We start from the raw sequence: 24,515 nt of genomic DNA, 5'->3' as shown, positions 1-24,515 counted from the left end.
TTGGAATTACATGCTTTGCAACATGCAGCCGGATTCCAAAATATTTTTGACTGACACTATTCTCTTCCCTTGGTGGTGAATTAACCCTTTCCATCCTCATGACAGAATAGTTCCCTCATGAGCCACAGTGCATGTGTGTGCATGACAGAACCATTCTGCACAGTGGCACTAAATACCTCTGCTGTAAACAGCAGATGTATTTCCTTTTGTTTTTTGCCTTTGGAGGAGGGAGCTTTCCCAACCTCCCGAGGCATTTTTTCCCAGTGAAATGACAATCAGTGCGCATGGTGCTCCGACATCGTTTCACTGAATCTGAAACTGAAGTGAGACGATCCTGCTCATGGTGCTATCTCCGCGCCCAAGCACATAGGCAGACGGGATAGGTATTGTTAGAAAGGGGAGAATCTCCCCTTTCCAATGGGGATTACCACAGGAGAGCGATCCCCAAGCAGGGATCCACCCACTAGGCACTAGGGAGGGGGGAGTGGCTCCTTGGGCAAGGGTCTTTGCCCCCCATATTTAAATGGGCATATTCAGTCTTTCTGCAACCCCCCCCCCGGGGGGCAGGAAACATACCAGACTCAGGGATTCTTTTTTATAGTTCAGGGGTGGGGGCTGCTCAGAATGGACATGCCAATGCCCCCCCCAAAACTGATGCTGTCTTTCTGCCATCCCAGAAGGCAGCTGGGGGCAATAGCCCCTCATCTGCACCCCAGGGGGGACAGAAAATCCGCTATGCACCAGGGATTATGCTTTTTATTTTTATATATAGGGGCGGGAGCTGCCCAGAATGGGCATGCCAATTCCCCCAACCCCCGAAAAGTTGCCATAGTCTTTCTGCCCTCTAGGCAGATGAGGACAATAGCCCCTTATCTGCCCACACAAGTAAGTAACCATTTTTATCGGGAGACTAGGGGGAACACTGAGTTGGTGGTAGTTTGTGGCTCTAATTAGATTCCAGAACTTTCTATCACAGAAATGTGTGGAAAATGTGCTTTTGTTGACATAGTTTGAGATTTGCAAGGAATTCTGGTTAACAGAACTTGGAGAGAGGCACACAAGTCACCCCATCCTGGAATCTTATGTGTGTCTAGTTTTCAGAAAGGTACAGGTTTGCTAGATTTCCAAAAGGAGTCAACTGAGCTATGGCCCAAATTCCACAGCTAGGCACATTGCAAAAAAGGGGTCAGTTTTCAGTGGAAAAAGTGATATGTCCATGTTACGTTATGGGCCGTTTCCTATCGAGGGTACTAGGGCTACCCAAACAAGTGAGGTACCATTATTATCAGGCTGGACTTGGGGGAATGCTAGGTGGGTGGAATTTTGTGGCATAATGCAAATTCCAGAACTTTCCTTCACAGAAATGTGAGAAAAATGTGAGAAAAATGTTTTTATTCTTATTTACAAAGTTTGGGCTTTGCATGGGATTCTGGGTAACAGAACCTGATGAGAGCCACAGAAGTTACCCTATCCTGAATTCCACTGGATGTCTAGTTTAAAAAAATGTAAAGGTTTGCTAGGTTTCTCTAGGTGCCGCTGAGCTAGGTCCCAAAATCCACAGCTAGGCACATTGCAAAAAAAGGGTCAGTTTACAGTGGAAAAATGTGATGTGACAGACGTTGCATTTTTTTGTCATTTCCTGTCGTGGGTACTAGACCTACTCATACAATTGTGTACCATTTTTATCAGGGAACCTGGGAGAATGCTGGGTGGGTGGAAGTGCGTGACTCTACAAAGATTCCAAAACTTTCTAACACAGAAATACGAGGGAATTATTTTTTTTACACTGTTTGAGCTTTGCAATGGATTCTGAGTAACAGAACCTGGGGAGAGCCACACAAGTCACCCCATCCTGGATTCAAATCACCCCATCCTGGATTCCCCCAGATATCTACTTTTCAAAAATGTATAGGGTTGCTAGACTTCCTTAGGTGCCGGCAGAACTAGGGTCCAAAATCCACAGCTAGGCACATTGCGCAAAAAAGGTTCCATTTTCACTGGAAAAATGTGGTGTGTCCACGTTGCAATTTGGGCCATTTCCTGTCACGGTTACTAGGCCTACCTACACAGGTGAGGTACCATTTTTATCGGGAGACTTGGAGGAATGCTGGGTGGGTGGAAGTGTGTGGCTCCCTGCAGATTCCAGAACGTTCTATCACAGACTTGTAAGGAAAATTTGTTTTTTTTTACTAAGGTTGAGGTTTGCAAGGGATTCTGGGTAACATAACTTGGTAAGAGGCACACAAATCACCTCATCCTGGATTCCCCCGGGGTGTCTTATTTTTAAATTTGTACAGGTTTGCTAGGTTTCCCTAGGTGCCGGCTAAGCTAGGGGCCCAAATCCACAGCTGGGCACATTGATAAAAAAAGGGTCCGTTTTCTGTGGAAAATTGCGACGTGTCCATGTTGAGTTTTGGCCATTTACTGTCATGAGCACAAGGTCTACCCACACAAGTGAGGGTATATTTTTTACGGGAAACTTGGGGGAATGGTGGATGGGTGGAGGTTTGTGGCTCCACACAGATCCCAGAACTTTCCTTTTTTTTTTTATTGAAAGTTCATGACAATATAATATTTCTATACATAACAAAAAGAACGTATTGACATAGAAATACCAAATAGATATGCATACAGAATGTTAAATACGCATAATTGAATCTCAACTTGTAAAAGAAAGATGTTAAAACAAGTTAAAACAGAGAGTATGGGCTTAAATACAGTAAATATGTTAAGAGTATCAAGGAATATCTCCATGGGTGTTAAAGACTATTGACCCCCAGTTTTTGACCGCCTCCATGATGCCACGGGCGACCAAATCCTTAGTCCCATATCCCTGGATTTCACTCCCTTCAGTGCATACAGCTCCGACTCGATATTATGAATCCCGAGCAGCCTACAAATCCACATTTGAAAGGTTGGAGCCCCAATGTCCTTCCATGCAGCAGCAATTAATATTCTAAAAACAGCTGTTGCTATAAAAACAAGTGCCTCTGACTCTACACTTAAACCTAATTTGGCGTCACACCCAATTATTAAGAGTGTAGGGGATAGGTCTATTCTGACAGCTAGCAGCCCCTCTAAAAACTTTTCAATTTCATTTTTAATTGGCCCTAGTTTCTCGCAGCTACAAAACATATGAAGTAAATCAGCAGGACCATTACCACATCTAGGGCAGTTGTTATCCGCTCTCTTTCCCCATTCGAACAATTTTGCCGGTGTATAATATAAGTTGAATAAGGTTTTAAAGTGCTGTGCTCTTAAGTTTGAGGACTGTAGGAACCTTTTATCCATAAGAATGGCTCTGTCTAAATCGATATCGGGATCTCTCAATTTTCCAACCCAGGTAGCCTCTGTCTTAAGCATATCATCTGGTAGCGTTCCCAAGAATAATGCATATATTTTCCTTATACGACGACCACCTCCCTTCATGTAATCTAAAAGTGTACAGTCTTTTGATATGTTTATGGTGGGTCTTTTTGATTTAATTGTGTTAGTCAATTGTATGTATTTAAACTCTTGGGAGCCTTGAAGTGAATATCGTGACTTCAGAAGATCAAGGGGCCTCAGAACATCCTTTATCATCACTTGACCTAATGTGGTGATTCCCTGTCTTTCCCAATGTCTCCAGGAGCCGTCTCTGCTCAAGTGCGGGAATAGCCCTGATTTCCAGAGTGGAGTGTGTTTGTTAAACTTCGGGATGCTCTGATTCTTCTGTATGGCCAACCATACCACCCGAATATCTTCCAGTATTTTATAGCCTGAGGCCTTGAAGAAACGTTTATCATAATTCCTTAGCAATACCCCATATGCTTCGTTCCCTAGTGCTAGCTGGTATATAGATGGAATACCACGCTGGCAGTGTATCGTGTCAACAGGAAAAAAGAGTATAGCCATATCTGTGAGGAGACAAGACCAATTATATAATTTTAGATTAGGTATGCCTAATCCACCCTGTCCCTGGGGTAGAGACATAAATTTAATTGATCTCCTCACCTTACCATATTGCCAAACGAAGTTCATAAAAATTGCCTCCATTTCCCTGATCAATATGTCATCTATTTTGAAGGGGATGGACCGAAATTTATATAAGATCTTCGGGAACATTGTCATTTTAATGACATTGACCCTGCCTATAATTGATAGATGGAGGGTATCGATTCTTTTTAAGTCCTGTTTCATTTTCGCCAGTAGTGGTGAAAAATTATCTTTAATGATTTCCTGTGTCTGGGCATTGATTGTAATTCCTAGATAAACTACTGAATCCACATATCTATCATCCAGTTTGACTGTATTTCTTGAACATAATACCTGTGTTTTTGCCACGTTAAGTCGATATCCAGATGCCCTCCCGAAATCCGAAGTAATACTAATTATTTCCCTCATAGCACTAGCAGGATCAACAGTGGTGATAGCTATGTCGTCCGCGTATGCGAGGATTTTAGTTTCAAATCCATTGGTAACAATTGGCTTTATGTTGATATTGCTCTTAATGTGGCAAATCATGGGATCTATATACAGTGCAAATAGGATGGGTGAGCACGGGCACCCTTGTCTCGTCCCTCTTGAAATATGGATCTGGTTGGAGCCTTCGCCCATTAGCTGAATACTAGCTGTTGGATTGTAGTACATGGCCTTGATTGCCTGCAGGAATCTAGGGCCAAATCCTTTACCAGCCATCACTTTCCAGAGAAAGCTCCACCTGACCCGATCGAACGCCTTCTCTGCGTCGAGGAGGATCATCGCAATCCCCCCCTCCCCCGCAGCATGCATGTCGAACAGAGTTATAGCTCTTTTAATATGGTCAGTGGTACCCCTATCAGGGATAAAGCCATGCTGCCAGGGAGAGACGAGGCCCGCGATAATCCTCCCCAACCGTGTAGCCAGTATTTTAGCATATAGTTTGTTGTCGCTGTTTATTAGCGATATGGGCCGATAAGAGCCCGGACTTTCCTTCGATTTGCCCTTTTTGTGAAAAACCACTATGTTGGTTTTAGTCCAGGATTCTGGTATGGTACCTGTATTAATAACCCCGTTGAATAGGTCTAACAGGAGAGGTGCCGTTTCTTCCCTCAGGTATTTATAGACTTCCAGAGGTATGAGATCGGGCCCTGCTGCCTTACCTGCAGACAAATCTTTTAATGCCTGAAAAAGCTCCTCCATAGTAATATTCTGCTCTAAAGATTCCCTCTCGTTAGGCGTCAAATTGATACCTGTATCCTGCCAATTTGTGCCCGGATAGACTATATCTGTATCCTCCTTATAGAGATCCTGATAAAACCTCCTGAAGACTTCCAGAATTTCAGTTGGCTTTTTATAGGTCTGCTCACCTTCTTTGATTTCAGTAATAATGTTTTTTGATGTGGCTTGTCTTATCCGTAGCGCTAGAGCCCTACCTGCATTCTCGCCTGTTTCATACATACCAACTCTACGGGTCTGATACTCTGCTGCAGCTTTCTTTGCCAATTGCTGCTGGATATCTGCCTTTATGCTGTTTAATCTTTCTAGGCTCTGAGTCCCCTGGATCCCGTGGCATACGTCTCTCCTATGTTGTTCCTCTGCCTCCGCCAATTTAGCCAAGAGACGCTCTCTATCTTCCTTAACTTTTTTCCACAGCCGCGCAGAGAAGCTGATTGTCTCCCCTCTCAAACCAGCCTTAAAACTATCCCAAACCATGCCCCGGGATGCACTATATCTATTTGCATCGAAGAAAGACTGGGACCAGCCCTTTATATGCGCTATATAATTGCTATCCGCTAAGAGTTTTCTATCAAAGGTCCAGGGTCTGGTTTTTTCCCTTGGTTTATTAACAGACATATTCAAGACAAGGGGATTATGATCCGATATTAACATAGGGAGCATTGAAATTTCGACATTACTAAGATGTGTAGCTGATACCAAAAAATAATCCAGTTTTGTGTGTTTATTAAATGGGTGTGAGAAATATGTGAACCCGGGTTCATCTTTCTTTTGGTTGCCCCAGACATCCTTCAACCCATAAGAATGAATTATGGAGGATACCGCCCTAAATACCCGGGGCTTGCGGCCACTATATGGGGTGTTGCCTGTAAAATCTGCTGAGATGTTGAGATCACCACACATTACTATAGGTGATGGCCAGTTAGTAAGTTCCCTCTCGATGTGATCCATCACCCCCCGGTCATCCAGATTAGATCCGTACACTGAGCATAGAGTAATGCCTAATTTCAATTCACATATTGCCCATCTGCCCAATGGATCAGCTTTTGATTTTTTAACTCCTCCCAGACCTACCCGGCCTATAATAGCTACCCCCCTAACAGTTGAAGTCTGTGAGGAACAAGATAAAATTTCATACCCCCTTATATTCAACCAATGTTTCTTTTTCCAGGGTAGGTGAGTCTCTTGTAAACACACGATATCGGCCCTGATTAGTTTAACATACTCCTCAAACCTTTCCCTCTTTTTCCAATCGTTCAGCCCTCCTATGTTGAGGCTAATTAGCTTAATCCTTGACTTACCCCTGGAGAGAAAAAAGCCAACATACTAACCAATCACATTTTATCCTAAATCTAGCACCGATATGCATAACCACTTTCAGCATCTCAGTTATATCAGTAAACATATTTATTGCATGAACTTTCTTTTTACTTCTTTTTCCCCCTTTCCCCCCTCCCTCGAGACTCCCCCCCTCCCCACCCCCCTGACCCCAACCCACTCCCAGGTGAGGCGCGCAGACTAGGTCTGTGCGTGTGATGGATGCAGACCAGCAGCGGACACAGTGCAATCTATTTGTCAGACCTCAGCCTCGACCTTATGTGTAACCGTAAACCTCCATAACGTAACGCCCTTACCTCTGTGGGATTCAAACTTAAACTAAGCTTAGCCTTAGACTTCAGTCAATGTCAAAAATTAAGACCTTAGCCCTTGTTGGCTTATATAGGTCATGTAACGTGCTATAAAGAGTCTAGAAACTCCTGAGCCTTGATTTCCGAGGAGGAGTACATGGTCTTGCCTAGATGAATTACTTTTAACTGAGCAGGATTGATGAGATAAACCTGCACTCTTTTGTCCTGGAAAGGTTTGATTAATTGTCTTAATCTCCAGCGCCGTTCCACGGTGGAGTGGCAGAAATCTGGCCTTACGAAGAAGGACCCTCCTTCAAAGGTTCTTTTGGCGTCTGGCCGCGCTTTCTCTGATATGGACTGGCGGAGAAGAAAGTTACCTATATAGATTCTCTATCGCCCTCTCTGGCATTTTGCCTCAGTTTGAAGGGTGTCCTATGTGCTCTCTGAATTTCAGTGGACCAGTTCCAACCGGCGATGTCTGGGAAGGCTTTCTCGAAGGTTCTGACAATAAACATTTTGACATCCTGACCCTCAATCCCTTCCGGGATACCAAGGACCCTAAGGTTGTTCCTTCTTTGCCTGTTCTCTAAGTCCTCCAGCTTCCACTGGACATCAATTGCTTGGGCTCCCAGCGTTTCCACCTTATTTGTGGCTGCAGCCGCCTCTGCTTCAGTGGCAACTACCCTCTCCTCTAGGTTTGAGACCCTATCTCCAACACTTACCCAGGCTTTCGAAAGCTTTCTAACCACTGCTTTCATCTTTCTCATCGCAGCTTGGGATTTAAGGCTGTCTGACCGGGTCTCTTCTCTGTGTGCAGTTATTCCTTGGTGAATTGATTCCATCATTGCCATCATTGACGGCTGCGTAGTCTCGTGATGCCGTGCATTACCCATGTCCAAATTAGAGTTCCCTTGTAGAGATGTTGTAGGAGAGTGATCCCAGGTTAATGCTGTTTGGTCCCTTTGAGGGGGCACATTTTTGATATTAGATGATGGTAACCCTGTCTCACTATCACTCTCTGTTTCCGGATTACTGCCATCGATATCTGAGCTATGGGGCTCGTCATCCTCCGACCAGTTGGCCTCCTCTGTGACTGAAAAGAAGCACTCGCTGGGGGTCTTCTCCTTTTCCCTTTCGCCGTGAATGACCCCGGAATAGGTTGCATTTGCTTTAGCATTGACGATTAGGCCCCTAGGATCCTCCAGGACCGTGATAGAAGTGGCACTCTCTTTAAATATTTCGACTGTTGTTGAACCCCCTTGAACGTCCCCACTGTTAGTTGGTGGGAGTACTATCACTACCGTTGGAGGGTTTATCGCATCTTTTGAGAGTACAGGGGTTATGATCTCACTATCGTCGACAGCACCGGTATCGTCAGCCCCCGGAGATACAGCAGCTAGGGATTCCAGTTGCGTCATCAGAATCTTGTCCCCGCCTGAGACGTCAACCATGACTCCGTCCTCCTGACATGGCTGAAGCAACTGTGTTTGAGGATGAGACGGTTGTTGAGGGTATGGGATTGATTGTGCTGCTGGTTGTGGTGCAGGGTCTATGCCAGGATCGGTTGCAGATTCTTCAACTGGAGTAGTAGCCGGTAATGGTGCAGTGAGTATCTCAGGCAACACAGGTAACACAGGTAGCACAGGTGACCCAGGTAACACAGAGGCCGCCGCTGAGTCCGGTTCCAACTCCTTCAGTTTTTTTTTCTTTTCATTGCGATTCAGCAGCTCTACCACACTAACAATCGCGGTGGCTGTCGCTTGTCGGGTTCTAGCTGAAGGAGGACGCATCTATTTAGGGGTATTCTGCCCTGTGGGTGGTTGCAGCTTGGCCCGCCCTGATCCTGCTTCTGATACTGCTCGCTCAGTCCCGGTGTTCACCGCAGAAACCATGCTTAAGGAGCTGTCTGCATTGCCTGCATTGCCTGTCACAGAGACACCATCAACCATAACTTTCTTTTTTGAGGGTGGCTTACCCCCAGTGTTAGTTTTAGGAGCCATAGGTAGGGCAAGCACTATAAGCAGAGAGATCCTCTGCCTCACCTTGACTGGTCCCCCGCAGCACCGAACCTCCCAACCTCCTTGCGCCGGCCTGTCGGGTCTGTCGGATCTGTCGGGTCTGCAGCTGCCGCTTCCGCTCCGCTCACCAGGTCTCGCCGGCCTTGTGTGGCCCGCCTCCAGACTCCGCGAACTCCGCGAGCTCTGCTGGGGCTGTGAGCCAGCCCGACTCTTAGCAAGACTGAAGCCAGGAGCCTCTGCCGACCCGTGGGGAACAGCCCGCTGTGAGGACCGCTCAGAAAAAGCATCAGAGTTCCATCGAGTTACAGCAAGGTAAACATCCAGGTAGTCTGGCCGCCGCTATGCCGCTTTACTACCTCGCGGCTTGAAGCTGCTTATGGATGGGCGTCTGTCTCCGTGCGGTGGCTGTATGTCTCCCCCTCGCTCTGCTCACTTAGTGCACCGTGTACCTGGCAGATCATGTAGCCTCATATCTTCGTAGCGCTACTTTCCCTTTGGCATACAGGAGATACTGTCATGAAAAAAGAGCCTGAGTGTCGAGGTTACATCAGGTTACATCGAAATGTATCCGCGCTGTGTCCAATGCTGCCGCTCAGCCGCTGCTCATGGCCGCCATCTTAGGATCCTCCAGATTTGCAATGTTATTCCGAAGAGCGATCCCAGAACTTTCCATTACAGAAATGTGAGGAAAATGTGTTATTTGACAAAGTTTGAGCTTTGCAAGGGTTTCTGCGTAATAGACCCTAGTGAGATCCACACATGTCAATCCATCCTGGATTTCCCTGGATGTCTAGTTTTCAAAAATGTATAGGTTTGCTAGGTTTCCTTATGTGCTGGCAGAGCTAGAGTCCAAAATCCACAGCTAGGTATATTGTGAAAAAGGGTCAGTTTCACTGGAAAATGTGATGGGTCCACGTTGCGCTTTGGACATTTTCCTGTCATGGGTACTAGGCCTACCCACACAAGTGAGATATCATTTTTATAGGGAGACTTGCAGAAGTGCTGGGTGGGTGGAAATGTGTGGCTTCCTACAGATTCCAGAACTTTCCATCACAGAAATTTCAGGAAAATCTTTGTTTTTTGGCAAAGTTTGAGGTTTGGAAGGGATTCTGGGCAACAGAACCCAGTGAGAGCCACACAAGTCACCCCATCCTGTATTCCCCTGGGTCTCTAGTTGTATAGGTTTGCTAGGTTTTCCTAGATGCCTGCTGAGCTAGAGTCCAAAATTCACAGCTAGACATATTGCAAAAAAAGGGTCAGTCTTCACTGGAAAAATTAGATGTGTCCACGTTGTGTTTCGAGCTGTTTCCTGTCGCAGGTATTAGGTCTACCCACACAAGTGAGGTGCCATTTTGTATCGGGAAACTGAGGGGAACACAGAATAGTAGAACACGTGTTATTGCCAATTGACTTTCTATGCATTTCTGCCTTCCAAATTTAAGTCAATGTTAAAAAAAAATCATTTTGAAAAATGTCCTCTAATTCACATACTTGTTTGGGTACCCACAATTTTGGAGATGTGCAAATAACCACTGCTTCTAACTGTATATTTTGTTCCCATTTTGGAATTATATAGGTTTCCCTGATACCTATTTTTCACACTATTGCAAGACACAGTTCAGTTATTGTCTCTGGGTTCCTCCGGTTCTCAGTAAACCTACAAGTCCTATATATTCCCGCAACCAGAAGGTTTCAGTGGATGTAACAGTATATTGCTTTACAAAATCTGCTATATTTAGAAGAAGTTACTGGTGAAAATGTTGGCACAAATGGTTGTTTTTTTCAATTCAATTTCAATATTTTTTATTTCAACTGTTAGTTTCAATAAATAAAAAACCTTGAAGGATGTACACAAATGACCCCTTGCTGAATTCATAATTTTGTCTATTTTTCTGAAATGTATAGTTTATACTACCACTAACTGGAAGCCGGTTGAAAGCACAAAAAATAGGAAAAATAGGCTATGTCCCAGTAAAATGCCAAAACTGTGTAGAAAATGTTGGTTTTCTGACAAACGTCTGAATGTTCCTGAAAGCTGGGACCATGGCGATATTAGCACCACAACCCTTTGTTGATACCTTTTGCAGGAAAAAGAACAGACATTTCTTATGCAGCACTTTTTGCAAATGTTTCTGAAAACTGCCAGAAATTAGCTGTATTTTGGCCAATTTCTCTGTTTCCTCCAGGGGAATCCATAAACCCTTGGTACGTTTAGAACCTGCAAGATGTTGGGAGTAAAGGATACACATTTGGCATGGATACCTTATGTAGATAAAGGTTACAGGGGCCTAAGCACGAACTACACCAAATAGCCAAAAAAATCTTAGCGGGGGGAGTGGCCTACCAGCGAAGCAGCTAAGACTGTTTGGTGAAAACACCTTTTTCCAGTGTGTTAAGAAAGCACCTTTTTGGATGTGGTAATGTGTAACAAGAATGAAGGTGGTAAAGTGTAACAAGAATGTCTGTGCATATTTGTTTTATCACAATTTGTGTGATGAGGATATGTTGTGTTGTATTTTGTACTGCTGTGTTTTTGTGCTACATTTTTGCAATGTGACATTCGCTTTGACTCTTTTGATACACTATGCTCCGTTATGTTTTCATTGTGTTATTATGTGGCTTTCTATGTGTATTGTGTTGTGTTATGTTGCTTCCTTTAGATATGGAAAGAAATGCTGCTGCAATGTCTGTCAAATGCAGCACATGCCTTTAAAGTTCTTGGGGCATGCAATCATATACCACTCACTTTCTAGGGTGGTAGAATAGCATTGCTCTAGCTCTCCAATTATTTAGGACAAAAGCCAACCCAACTCAACTTAGCACTAAAAGCACAACGATACAACACAGCATAACAATACAACACAATAAAACAATAATATGTTATTGTGCTATGTTTTAGTGTGTACTTTTCTTCTGCTTTGCTGTGTTGCTCGCTTTTATGCATTGGTTGTTTTTTTATTTTGCTTCCTGTTATTTTAATATGATATACTATGTAGCAGTGAAATAAATTGTTCAGTATTACATGTTTTGGGCACATATATCAACAATAACATGCCACAAACCAACTTATATTCTGCTTATTTCCCACATTTAAACTGATTATAGTTAATGTAGGCCTGTATTTTCAAAAGGGCTGTTAGTTGATTAATTTATTTGTAAACCATGAACATTTATTTTATTGTCGAAAAGTTGAAGCAACTTTGGAAACGTTCCATGCTTATTTTTCTAATTTCTGATGCAGAAAATGTTTTGTGTATGATAAGAATTTCTTAATCAAATAGAGGCCTTTTTGTTTCAACTGCAGGTGTGTTCAGCCTGTACGCCTTAACTGCTAGTTTGGTAGGTCACAGTAGAAGCCTACTATTAAGAAATTTTGTATATTATAACAAGGATGTGAGACTGGAATTTGATCTTTTCTGTCTTCATTTGATTAGTTGAATCTTTGGGTTCTACTGAATGTGTATGTAGCATTTTAGACAGAGACCACTTTTAACTTCCTTTAGAGCAGATTCCATTTCGGCCTCTTTCAGAGGAAGATTCACTCCTAGCTTCCTTTATACCAGATTGGGGAGATGTCTTCCCTGCTTACTAGGCAAAGTTTTACTTAATGCACAGACTAATCCTTTCAGAGCCTATCAACACTGACACCTTCTACCTGACTTCTCCTACCTTTCCGGCTTTTCCCTAGTTTAGATGAGTAGGGATTTTCCTTTATGGGAAACTGATTCTGCTTTGACTTGTTTTGAGACAACTTTATAATAGTTTTTCTTTGTATCTATTATTTTGAGTTGCTTTCAATTAATATTGACAAATGCATTCATGCATTGGCTATAGAGTTACAACTAATTTGATGATTTGAATTTATAACTTTTCTAACCTTTTAATAAGCCTTCATGGTTTGCTAATCTCATAATATCTGCACGTTTGTGGGTCAAAATGTGCTCCACGTTACTTAAATGTATTGATTTCTGATGAGTAGTATCAGTCCAGATCTTAAGTGCACTCTAAACACGAATTTGCACAAGAAATGTGCACAGTGCAAAGTGCTGCATCAATAGTATCAGGCAAAATCAAGTATTCAATTCATAGTATAGTTGTAGCAAATTGCTATTCGAGGTCCTGAACTATTTACGGTACCGGTCAACCCCAATCTGTGTGACGGACAGCATGCATTGTAAATGTTTTGTACTTGTATAGCGCACAGCTACCTGCAGTGGGTTTCCCAGCGCTTGTACGAATACCACAAGGGAACCCTTCCTGGCTTTCCCTGTTGGGTGTCCACTCCTGGGAACCCCCATGGTGCAGACTAGGCATCCCTCACGTTGTAGGGGCCGTTGTGGAGACTAAGCAAGCTATTGCCCAGGGTTGCAGCGTGGGACCCATGATCAGAACAGGAACTGAGGCGAGAATATCCAGTCAGAGGAATTAATGAGCCCGAGACCCGCCGAGGCAGGAATCGAACCCTGGTCCCTGGCCAGAGTTCTGCATCGAGGTCTGCCTGCTCTAACCATTGAGCCACACTTCTCCACATTAAATTTGCAATTCCGTTGCTCGTTTTATGTACTTCAGCCGGCTGTTACAGATTTTGTCTTTTGCATTTTTGATCAAAAGGCTGTGCTAAATTCCAGGTAGTATGCTGCAGCTAGCATACAAGTCGGTGAACGACAAGTTACCATCATAACAGCATCAAGAATTGTATCTTGTGTGATTATGCTTTCTGAAGCTTTACGGAGCTATAAAAAGAACAGACATCTTTATGGCACTCGATTTACTAAAGTCAGAAAGATGAAAGTCTGAGCCTGCTGTAAATAAAATGAGTTAATAAAGGAAGAAAGTGAAATAAAAATGTACATAGCGATCAGAAAACTAGCTGCACTTCAGGAACAAAAATGTGACAAACCTGAGAATAAAACAACAATTCTAGAGCAACGTATACACGAAAGAGTTTTTCCCTCAGACCATACATACCGTGCAAGATGAAGAACCGCTTCCACAACGTTGGAGCCTTCCTTGGCGCTTGTTTCACAGAATAAAGCATTATATGTCTGTGGAGGAAATGAATAAAAACATGTCTATCATGAAACTGCACTTTTCTTTAATCACTGCGGAAAGCTGCTTGAAAGCTAAAGAGAGCGACAGGTTTGCATGTAACTAGTGTGCCATGCTTAGAGAGTTGCCTCAATAATGGTTGCAAGGATCCCAGGTAGGTCAAGGCAGTCTACATGTCTGATATTCCAGTACATTCTATAATAGGGCACATCAATTTCTAATTTTGTGATTTGGGCGTTGTAATATGAACCTCTTTTAATATGTTTTGGTCAGATTGGTACATCAGCTAGGAAAAGAGGTAGGGGGTGTTGATAAAGAGAGTCACGTGGAATGTTTTCAACAAATTATAGAATGTGATGCATTTTAGAATGAATGGTACAGGATAAAGTTCTGTTTTGCTTTGGTCTCGTTCATTCTATGTTCTTGTTTAAAAAAAAAAACTAATGTTATGCACCTTCAGCGAAGCTAAAACTATCTGTAAGCGAGCCCTAGATAAAGGTTAACAAAGAAGGAAGAGAAATTTATTTTTTGCAAACAGGACATACCGGTCCACCAGTCCCTGGCAAAGAACAGGAGTATTTTCTGTCTAGATGTCACATTGTGCTTGGGAATAATACCACCATACAGAAAGTAACCAATGGCTAAAGTGGACTGACCCATTGTACCATGTTCCATGCTTTCATGGGCCGAATCAAAATATGAATTACACTATAAAATACCAATAGATGATGAGGACTCACTCAAAACCTCTGTACGTATGTATGTATGTATGTATGTATGTATGTATGCATGTTAGATATGTATTTTTCGAGGAAGAAGAAATGTGTTGGCTACCATCAGGCATAGACATAACTAAAACACAAACAATATAGCCAAATCGTTCTTCCCGTAAAAAGAAGCCCTTGAAAAATCTGAACATTTCAACCCCAAAATTGCCAACATGCATAAGTAAATAAAATCCAAACTAACACACCACATGATAGTCGCCTAAATCTCATGTGAATTGGGAGACTTCGCCACACACACACAGTCACCCAGACTGAACACTTTCCCCTCAAGAGGAGCCATACTTCATAGGCAACTGATGTGTCCCAGTTGTGCTGTTTCCTTCCACAATTTGCTCATGGCCCTGTCCCACTTTCTTAATATCACACCTCTTCTTCATTTCCTCACTCCACCCAAATTTAAATCAGCTTACATAAAACACCCAGGGAAAACTGTAGCACTTGTTTATAGAGACCTCAACAACTACAGACTAATTCCTAATATTCCATCCCCTATGAACCTGTTCAGTCAAGATGGTCACCAGTAGAAAAATGGTTTAGCCAAGTAACACACCAGTGTGGTTGCTGTACAGCATGGCTAAAAGTTAGTGGGGTATAGGAGAGTGGTGTGGAGTGTCATAAAGTGGAGCAGAGTGGAGTGCTATGGAGCGCCGAGAAGTTGCATAAATTGTCTTGGAGTGGGGAGAAGTGGGCTGTCATGGAGTGATGGTGAGTGTTGTGTTCGCCATAGGACCGGGCGATCAACTTACGATACAAGAGTGTGCAGACAGAGGTGGAAATCTTGTCCTTGTTGACCTATCAGTGAATTCAGTCCTGTGAACCACCACATCATAACAGACCAACTGCACACACCATTTAAAAATCAGCAATGAGGGCATGGGGGCCATGGCCAGCTGGAAAACATTGGAGAGGCATAGTGTATGAGCTAGAAACTAATTATAAAAGTGTTTATTTTTGATGAGGCTCTACTGGGGTTGTTGTCCAACTTGCTGACTGAATTACTTGTCCATGTTTCTTGATATCCCTGCATTGTTTGCTTGGTCCACAACCTGGCTTCAATTTCATACTCTCAACCACCTAACTCCTTGTTTTAATTCACCCATTGTTCTTGATCAACCTTCTCTTGCCTTATCATTCACCCCTCTCTAGTTTTAATTATTATTGATTCAGTTTCAAAGTCTGTATTACCCCTGGTCATAAAGGATGGTACATTAATGTATCTTCCTCTATTGAAGAGCGAAGGTTAGTGTTACAGGGTTACCTAATGACCAACACCCCTATAAGTCGCAGACCAACCTCAAAAGCTATTGATGGTCTATAATTTGAACGTGTATTAGCTTACCGAGAATGTAATTGAGTACAGTTGAGTCACTGTCATTTCAGAATTAAAATAAATGTAAAAAAAAAAATTAGCCAGGTTGCTCTGTACTTCCTGTAATCAACTACTATCACAAAGGTTCACCCGGGCACCCTTGTGTTCAACATATGCCCCAGTACACTTAAACCCTCTCATGTGATCCTTCTTTTTCATGTTTTCCCCCTAAAATAGAAAGTACTCAAATCACCCTTGTAATCGCAACACTTTATGCAACTACCATCACTTCCTCAAGCACATGACTCAGTTGGAGTGGGATCCCTAAAATTAGGTGGCTTCGTTTACTAAAATACTCCATCTATGAATGAACCAACAATGAACCGCCCAGCTCCTGCATGCTATTTTGTGTTTGCTGCACATTCACAGTGCCAAAGTTCAAAAGACTGGCAACATGTTACGCTATTATAGGTCACCCTGCTTTAATTCTGGTTTTGATTTGTGGTACTGATTGTGCTCATGCAGTGGTATAACTTTGTGATACATATTCCAATGTTCCATGTACTTTCCTTCTACAAACACACTCAGGTTCACAAATCCCCAACCAAGACCAGCATCTCCCGGAACTTCGGACACGGGCTGCAGAAGCAGCCACCTGTCAGCCTCCCCTGTTGCCCTGGAGCTGACCCATCCTGCAATTTATATTGTTCAATCGCTAACCTTTAAGCATCTGCTCAAAGCATGTGTGGGATCTGAGAAGAAAACCTCTGGAATTGGAGATAGTCATGCAGAAGACGACCTGGTGTTTCTGGATCTGCATGACTATTTCTCCTTTCTGAGAAACAAAACTCCTAACTGCAAGTTGCAGGTGTGATATTGCCAGCTGAAAATTGATGATGATGCCAAATGTTTGCACCTCTGCACCCTGCAACTCATAAGCAGGCCCTTCAACATCATCAATCTGATGAATTAAATGTTTGTAAGTTTGCAAAATGAGCCTAATTTTGTACCTAGACAGAAAGGCATATGACGACAGGTAGACTTTGCACCTCTGTCAGGGCCCACATGAAACACCTCAGACAAACCAATCCAGTTTTAGGGAAGAGTACGGCACAGGAACAACAACTCTAATGGGGTCAAAGACAAAGATGGTGCTTGCATCCTGGAACCTCTTGACCTCCAACACCCTTCTATGGAAATAACCATTCAACTGATCAACATCATGTGAAAAAGGATGAGATTCAATAGCAATGTTTTAAGCAGCTTTCTATCCTATGGTGGGGTGGATCAAACATCCAGCCGTGGCCGGCAGTGGGAGTAAATGCAGGGCGGAGACGTGGGGAAGGGGAGGGGCAGGGTGGGGGGTAGTAATGTACGGATTACGAAGTTTTACAGGTAAGTAAACATTTAAATAAATAAAACAAATTTCGTTGAGTATACTGCATCCCAAAATGCGATGCAGTGCGCGCAACGAAATTCGTTTTATTTATTTAAATGTTTACTTACCTGTAAAACTCCGTAATCCATACAATTCTACCCCCCACCCTGCCCCTCCCCCTCCCCACATCACCGCCCTGAATTTACTCCCACTGCCGGCCGTGGCTGCAAACATCGCATGAGTGAGTGAATATTCATCTTATCTCTCCTTGTCTCCGCATGGAGACTTGAGATGCCCATTTTGGCCCCCCTATTATTAACCTTCCTATTGAGCCACTGAATGAAGAAGCAAAAGGGCTGGTTCTACACATCCCCCAATACTGTTATGAAAAGCAGCTGTGTCTTAAAATATATTCAGATCAATTTACCAAAGCCCTGACAATAGATATAGAAAAGTGCAAAACTGCCTACACAGCAGGTTCCCAAAACTCATTCTATCCAAACAGAATTTCTACTAATTTCACCAAAATCCAATGACACCCAGACCAAAGGCAGAACGCAAGTGTCCTCCCACTCACTGTTTAGCCCTAACTAGTTGGCAAGGCAAAATCCCTAGATTGTATCCTGGATAATAAACAATCCACCACAACACAATCAACACAACTAAAAACGCATACTGACAACTTTGCAACCCCAGAAACATGAACGTGGATAGTCAGTGAAGATGTTTTCTGAACACTGATACAACTACTAGTTCTGTCTGGAATTCATTGAAGGATTGCCAGGATCACAGGATTTCCCAAATCTAGCTTGCCTTACCTCAGCGGCTTACAAAAAGTAAACAATGTAAGCACTATAAATGCAAGATATTATCCAATTAGTGCAGACAAGTGTTATTTGTATACACCTGGGCATTAAGAACACACTGCAATATGTGAATATATCAATTTCGAATCTTCATATAAAATACTAGCTATTTCTCCATTTACTTTAATTGTTTATTACTAAGAGGAACTTGTTTTTATAATAATTTATCCTGCACTTGTGCCATTAGTAAGTGCTGTGAATAAATAGTATTAGTAATACCTAGTTTGTGATACAGAAGTCACTGGCATTGGAAGGATGACAGACTGCATTTGCCCTGCCCTGCCCTGCCTTGATACAAACAAGTCTTTCAAATGAATGCGAGTGGTGAACTCGGTGAGGTGTCTTGACAGTGAGAAACAAGATTGCAGGAGTCTTGACAAGACAGCACTGACTGCTAAAGGGGAATAGCACAACATGTGCATGACTTTTCTCAACAAATCCTGGCCTATTAATCAGTGGCATAACGTAAAATGATGCCCCCCCCCTCCCCCCACAGACTGTCATGAGGAGCCCAGTGTCTCCCAGATCCCACAAACATTAATTTGTCTTGGGCTAAATGGGGGTTCCCTGAAGGGTTGGGGCGCCCCTACACCGCAGGGGCCTGCATTACGCCCCTGTCATGAACATAGAGACATGGGGTACCATTTGCTGGGCCTCTCTCTGCCCGCAATATTGCTTTGCTCTTTCTTTCAGCTCGGAAAAGCAGAGTGGCTTTCCAGAGCATTTAAAAGTTTCTTAGAACATACCATTGCACGCATTCTGGTAGGCATACAATGGCATGGCTTAAGGGATGAGGGGGGTCCCCGTAAAACAAGGAACGTTGCCCCCCGCACCGCAGGGACTGCTGGGGCCTCCGCATTGCCCCTCTTATTCTCATTACAGTCATATATATTTGTACAGGTTTTCAATTATAAATGAATATAAACAAGGTTTAGCAAAGACTATGGAAATGGCTAATATGTGCCAGTGCATGGTTGCCGTACTTGCGCATGTCTGTGTTGGTATGCAATATCACAGTAAAGACAGACCTTTTAGCTTTGCCAATGCTTGTTTTCAATTGAATCACCACTGCCACACTGGCCGAATTATGCATCTTTGGTGCATTGTACCACAATGGTATGTACTGATTTGATTGTATACACATGTTAGTAAAAGAATGGAAAGTAGGATTCTAGCATCAGAATGAAGGAATGAATAAATGAATGAAGATATTTATAGAGCGCACAGCTACTCAACAAGAGTGTTCCGGCGCTAAAATGACTCAGACACTATAAACATTTCAAAGCAGATTACCCATCCTCACCATAGCCAGTTTTTCTCCATAACTGGTAGGGACACATTTTTGCCCGTGCTCTGCTACCACTTCACGAAGATCCGCTTTGTTTCCGACCATCATGATTGGGACATTGTCCTGAGTAACTTCCTGCCAGGAAAGTGTAAACAAAGGCATATTTAGACATTCAAGTGACAGTATGGTTATGTTCAGAATATAACAGGGGATTTATTTTCATATACATTTTGCTGAAGTTTTCATTTTGTGAAACTGCTATTTTTCGTGAGACAAGATGGAGGAAAGGGACAATATTGAGTTGCATTGATTTAAAGCCCTCCTGCTAGCTTTCTTTGATATCCCAGTTAGGGCCTTCCATATCACCAATGAGCAGCCTCGGTGCTGTCTTCATTTTGGGATTCTAGAAGGTTACACTGCATTGGCAAATAGAAGAAAACAACTCCAGCAATGACCCTCATATACTTTGGAATTGACAGAATGGCCTGCTGAGCAAGATGAAATGCAGACAAATAGATCTGAAACAAGGTCAATGTTATTTGGAAGAAACAAATTAAATTCATGCCTGATTCTAGATGGCGAGGACCTCTGTATTTACAGTGAAGCTACTTGTTTGACGGTTCCACTGAAGACACTGACATTTGCCGAACGACCACTATTTGTGTAGCACATGCTCAGTAAAGGTTTTCATTTTCCAGAAACCAACTCTCAAACCAGGAGTTTTTTCCTGAAATTACAAAACAATGGCCCTGATGTGCAGAGATTTTTCTCCCTTTGTGCTGCAGTCACTGCTGGAGCACTCCGCCTGAGATCACCATGCCTCGCAAAACAGTCCCAAGTAGGACAAGCGAATGATGGTCACCCTACCTTAAATAAGGAAGAGTATTTATTACATTGACTGGTGACATGATAAAAGGTCAACGGTTTATGAGGAACCAGCTAAGGCTTTGTCAGTGTAAACTGGCACTTCTCACTTGATTAAAATAATTTGGAGTTTGTTGGTCTCACCAAAGAACTCAGAATAGTTGAAATCTGTCTGATACCCTGACAGCTGTTTTTGTAACATACCTCTAGCAGGAAACCTTTTCACTAATGCCATGTCAACAAAATATTTGAGTAAAATAGTTTTCACTATTGAGATACAGCTGGGACAAGTGAAATACATGTACAAGGGTCCCAAAAGAATCCAGCCCCAAATTTTGCAAAAGCTAATCCCACCTGCTGGGCAATGATTTTGGTCCTCCTACTCTCAGCAATGCTACAAGCTTAGGTCATTCCCCTTACCTGAACAGACTTGTTTTTGATGCCTATTTTTTAAAAAAGGGACCTTTCAAACTATAAGAATATTGCATCTTGACAATGAGTTATTCTCCGAACAAAATCTTCATAAACATTATTTTGAAATAGTTATAAGCTAGAAGTACAAAGTATTTTCATGAGCACAAACGTACCGAGTCAGGGTATGCAAACGTAAAATGCTGTTAAAATAGGATACAGACGCCTTAACAAAACATTATTTGGAATGGGTATATAGTAGGCATCCCTTCGAAATACCGATTCAGTAGGCAGTGTATTAGTATATTAAGACCTCAAAACAATGAAAAGTTACCAACTCCTTCACTGGAGGGCTAACCCATTCAGAAAGCGAAATTGACCTCTTATGACCGCTTTCTGAATATTGGAAAAACATTGTTGGAGCTTACATTGTGGCACAGTGGACCACTGATAACTGACAAGCACATTTTTCCTAAAAAGGTAACTTTAATTTTAAACATAACCCTATTGCTATCAAGAAATAGTGTTGCATTAAAAAAAACATACTTTAAGGAAAAGCGGTCTTGGTAGTTTGCTGACCACCCCAATGGTGATGGCCACCAATCAGAGTGCTCTGACCTACTTTATTAATATTAATCAGGATGGTAGGATAACGACCTAATAGTACATCGTTTTCTTGCTGTACTAAATGAAGACATCTTGATAACGGCCCCTGTGGGACTCCAGAAATTAGTAAACCTCCTTGAAACATATGCAAAGAAAATCAGTAATGACAAGACTTAGGTATCGCTAAGCAGACCGTATTTTGGGGACTCTGATTAAATTCGGTTAAGGCATATATATATATATATAGTTAGGTATTCAATTTGACTCCGAAAGAACATGGACCCATTTTATGACAGTTAAATCAGAATTCTTGGAAATGCTTATCGATGATGTCATGAGACATACCATCAACCACAGCAGCCATTTATTGCATCCACTGCGTAGGGTGAAGGAAACTAAAGCAATGCATGTCCTCATTTATGGTGCTGTACTACATCTGCATTATTCTTCTGAGACTATTGACAAGATGAAAGCAGTGGTGTGATCGTGTTTTCTCCGTTTGAGGTCTTCTACTCTTTGGCTGCTCTGTTGCCCTTATTTGAATTTCGTATTGGCTCTTTAAACTGAGTAGGACTGCTACAGATAGTTTATTACCCTGGATCTGGCCTGACCTCTAGTTAGCTCTTGGTGAGAAATACGGGGGCTAGATGATTTAGTGTATGGGTGGGAACAAAATATTTGGGTTTAATGTTACAAATTGGAACTAACTCACATTTGGTAAAAACTTAAAAGGGAAGTCCAAAGTAAATCATGAAATCGATGCACTTAAGGCACTGACTAGTCCAATTTGATGAAATCATTGGAGCCTGTCTGAGGATTAAGGAAGAAGATGACTTATGTTGTTAGAAACATATGAAGACATTAGAATAGAGCTGATTGAAGAACCTTCTATACACGAGACAACATCAAAAGACCACAACTTTCATAAAAGTTCATGGACAATGGATACCAAAACACATTTTGAAGTTGCTCGATTATTTTGACATTTTTATTCAAAAGTGGATGTTTTATATGGGGTAAGATGGCGGCCGCTTGATCCGAGTGGGTGTCACTCCCTGACCAGCGCTGCAGTATCGGCGGTTTCTAAGAGAGAAAGAGAGTTTTGAATGAGGGACGATTAACACAACCTCTGCGGAGCTATTGTGGAGCTAATGTGGATTGTCGTTTGGTAAAGGAACCTATGTTCGTGGATCGGGAGAAGCAGAAACTTTGGCTGCGGTCTGCGCGGCTTACAGCAATGGCTCTCCGTAGCCGAGCACACCTGTGGACGTGGCGGGTGTGGCTAGCAGGGAACCCCAGCAACACCTGAGTGTGAACGGCGGCTTACAAAGCATCATGCCGCCCCGCAAGAACGGGAACGTACCCGTACTGAGCACTAAAGCCTCCGGAGACGTACCAGCCTCAGGGACGAGGAAAATACCACCCGCACAGGAGAAGCCCGAGAAATCATCAAAATTGGACAGAGTGGCTGAAAAGCCCGCAGCTAAAGTAATGGCGGTGAGTTCTAAGAAGGCGAGCCTGATAAAAGGAAAAATCGTAGAGAAAACACAGCCCCCATGCACCACAAATGACAAGAGTGGGAGTAAGAACTTCGGGATGTCGGGGGCCGCTTCACAGATGATTGAGGGTTCTGGGCGGGGAAAAACAGTCACTGTCCCAGGGATGTTTGCGGGGAAACCCACAGTGACCTGTACTGGCACAGGAGGGGCTGAAGGGGCTGAAGGGGGTTATAAAAAATCGTTGCAAGGTTTGGAGATCGACTTGGGTAATATACCAGGAAGATACCAATGTCCACTTTAAGGAAAAGCGAGAGCGATGATTCTGAGGCAAGCAACAATTTACAGTGGGATTATTCATTTGCCACAAGCAGCCTTGCAGGCTCAGGAGGGCCAAGAGATCAAGAAGGGGACCCGGGGATGAAACCAATTTACCTCCCTCAAATACCCTGATCTATCCATTCAAAATGAGGCTCATCAAGAACACAAGAGAGCCCAGCTAGCCACGATGAAAATACAAGGGACTATTCAGAAAAATACTAAGGCGTGCTCAGAGGTTATAGCCAGGACAGTTGCCTTGGAGGAATGATTTATGGGGCTCGAGGCCGGACTACAAAACACCGAAATAAAAACTACGGCTAACCATGAAAGGCTCTCAGACATAATGTGGAAGTTGGAGGACTCTGAAAACCGCTTCGCAGAAACAAATCCCGACTTTTAGGGATCGAGGAAAAGGCTGAGGGTGAGGATATTAGAGGGTTTGTTCTGAAGCTATTTAAAACTGCATTTCTGGAGCTTTCACATTGGTGTTGGGAAACCGAGATACAGAGAGTGCATCGGTTTCCCCTTATGTTAAAAAAAACGCAGGCCCCCAAGTCAAACCCCGGGCACTATTAATTTTTTTCGGAATTTTTTTCCTGAGACAAGCCATTTTCGAAAAAGCACGTCCGGATGCAAGAAGATCTGCAGAGATCCATACCTTTTTCGTGCGGCCCGATTTTTGCCACGCAACAGTGGAACGAGGTGGCGGCTCCGTCAGCTGATCACCCCTTTCCAAAAAAAGGGGTGTGAGTTTTTTTTGATGAACCCTGCACGGCTGAAGGTTATTTTTCATGGCAAGATACGAGTATTCTCCTCGGAAGTCCAAGCTGAAAATTACTTGAAGGAACTTACCGATGGTTAATGGACTTTAGTTTCAGCTTGGAATAAGCTTGTGTAGGTTGTTTTTCTTTACCCTCAAGATGTTTTCTGTATTTTTCGGCTCTTTTCTTTATTCTCTTTGTTTTCTCTTTAGGTTGTTCATATGGACAGGGAGTGACCAGGTGACACTCGGGAAGTGGGAGGCATCACAAGGGTCTGAGGACCTTTTTTGCCAGTTTTTTGGTTTGGGGCTAGGGTGGGTAGGGGGTTTAGGGTGGGGGAGGAGCTACAGGGCAAGGGAAGGTTCGGGTTGGGGTTTGTCTTTGGGAATGGTTTAGTCCAGTTAGGATGTGCACAATCTTTTAGCTGGATATATGTTTGGAATGTTTCTACAGTTGCATGGCTAATATTAGGAGAGCATCTATAAATATCTGCGGGCTAAATGATCCAGCTAAACGGTGTCGGATCAGAGAGGATG

At 43.0% G+C, this 24,515-nt stretch overlaps 1 protein-coding gene across 4 annotated transcripts in view; it reads right to left on the bottom strand.

Moving 5' to 3' along the window:
• The window catches only part of RASEF (RAS and EF-hand domain containing), a 369,451-nt gene that overhangs the window by 4,007 nt on the left and 340,929 nt on the right, over positions 1–24,515 (bottom strand). For all 4 annotated transcript variants that reach the window (XR_013607103.1, XR_013607104.1, XM_078675838.1 and 1 more), the window contains 2 exons: positions 19,536–19,655; positions 13,811–13,887 (listed from right to left, as the gene is read on the bottom strand). Coding sequence is in view for 2 of the 4 variants with exons in the window: in XM_078675838.1 (XP_078531964.1) it covers positions 13,811–13,887; positions 19,536–19,655 (197 nt within the window). In the remaining 2 variants the exon portion in view is untranslated. The remainder of the gene's footprint in view (positions 1–13,810; positions 13,888–19,535; positions 19,656–24,515) is intronic.

The sequence above is a fragment of the Lissotriton helveticus genome, chromosome 2_1 (genome assembly GCF_964261635.1).
Source record: "Lissotriton helveticus chromosome 2_1, aLisHel1.1, whole genome shotgun sequence".
In the NCBI taxonomy this organism is placed as follows: domain Eukaryota; kingdom Metazoa; phylum Chordata; class Amphibia; order Caudata; family Salamandridae; genus Lissotriton; species Lissotriton helveticus.
Note: the sequence above shows the minus strand (reverse complement) of the source record. Positions and strands in the feature narration are given on the sequence as shown.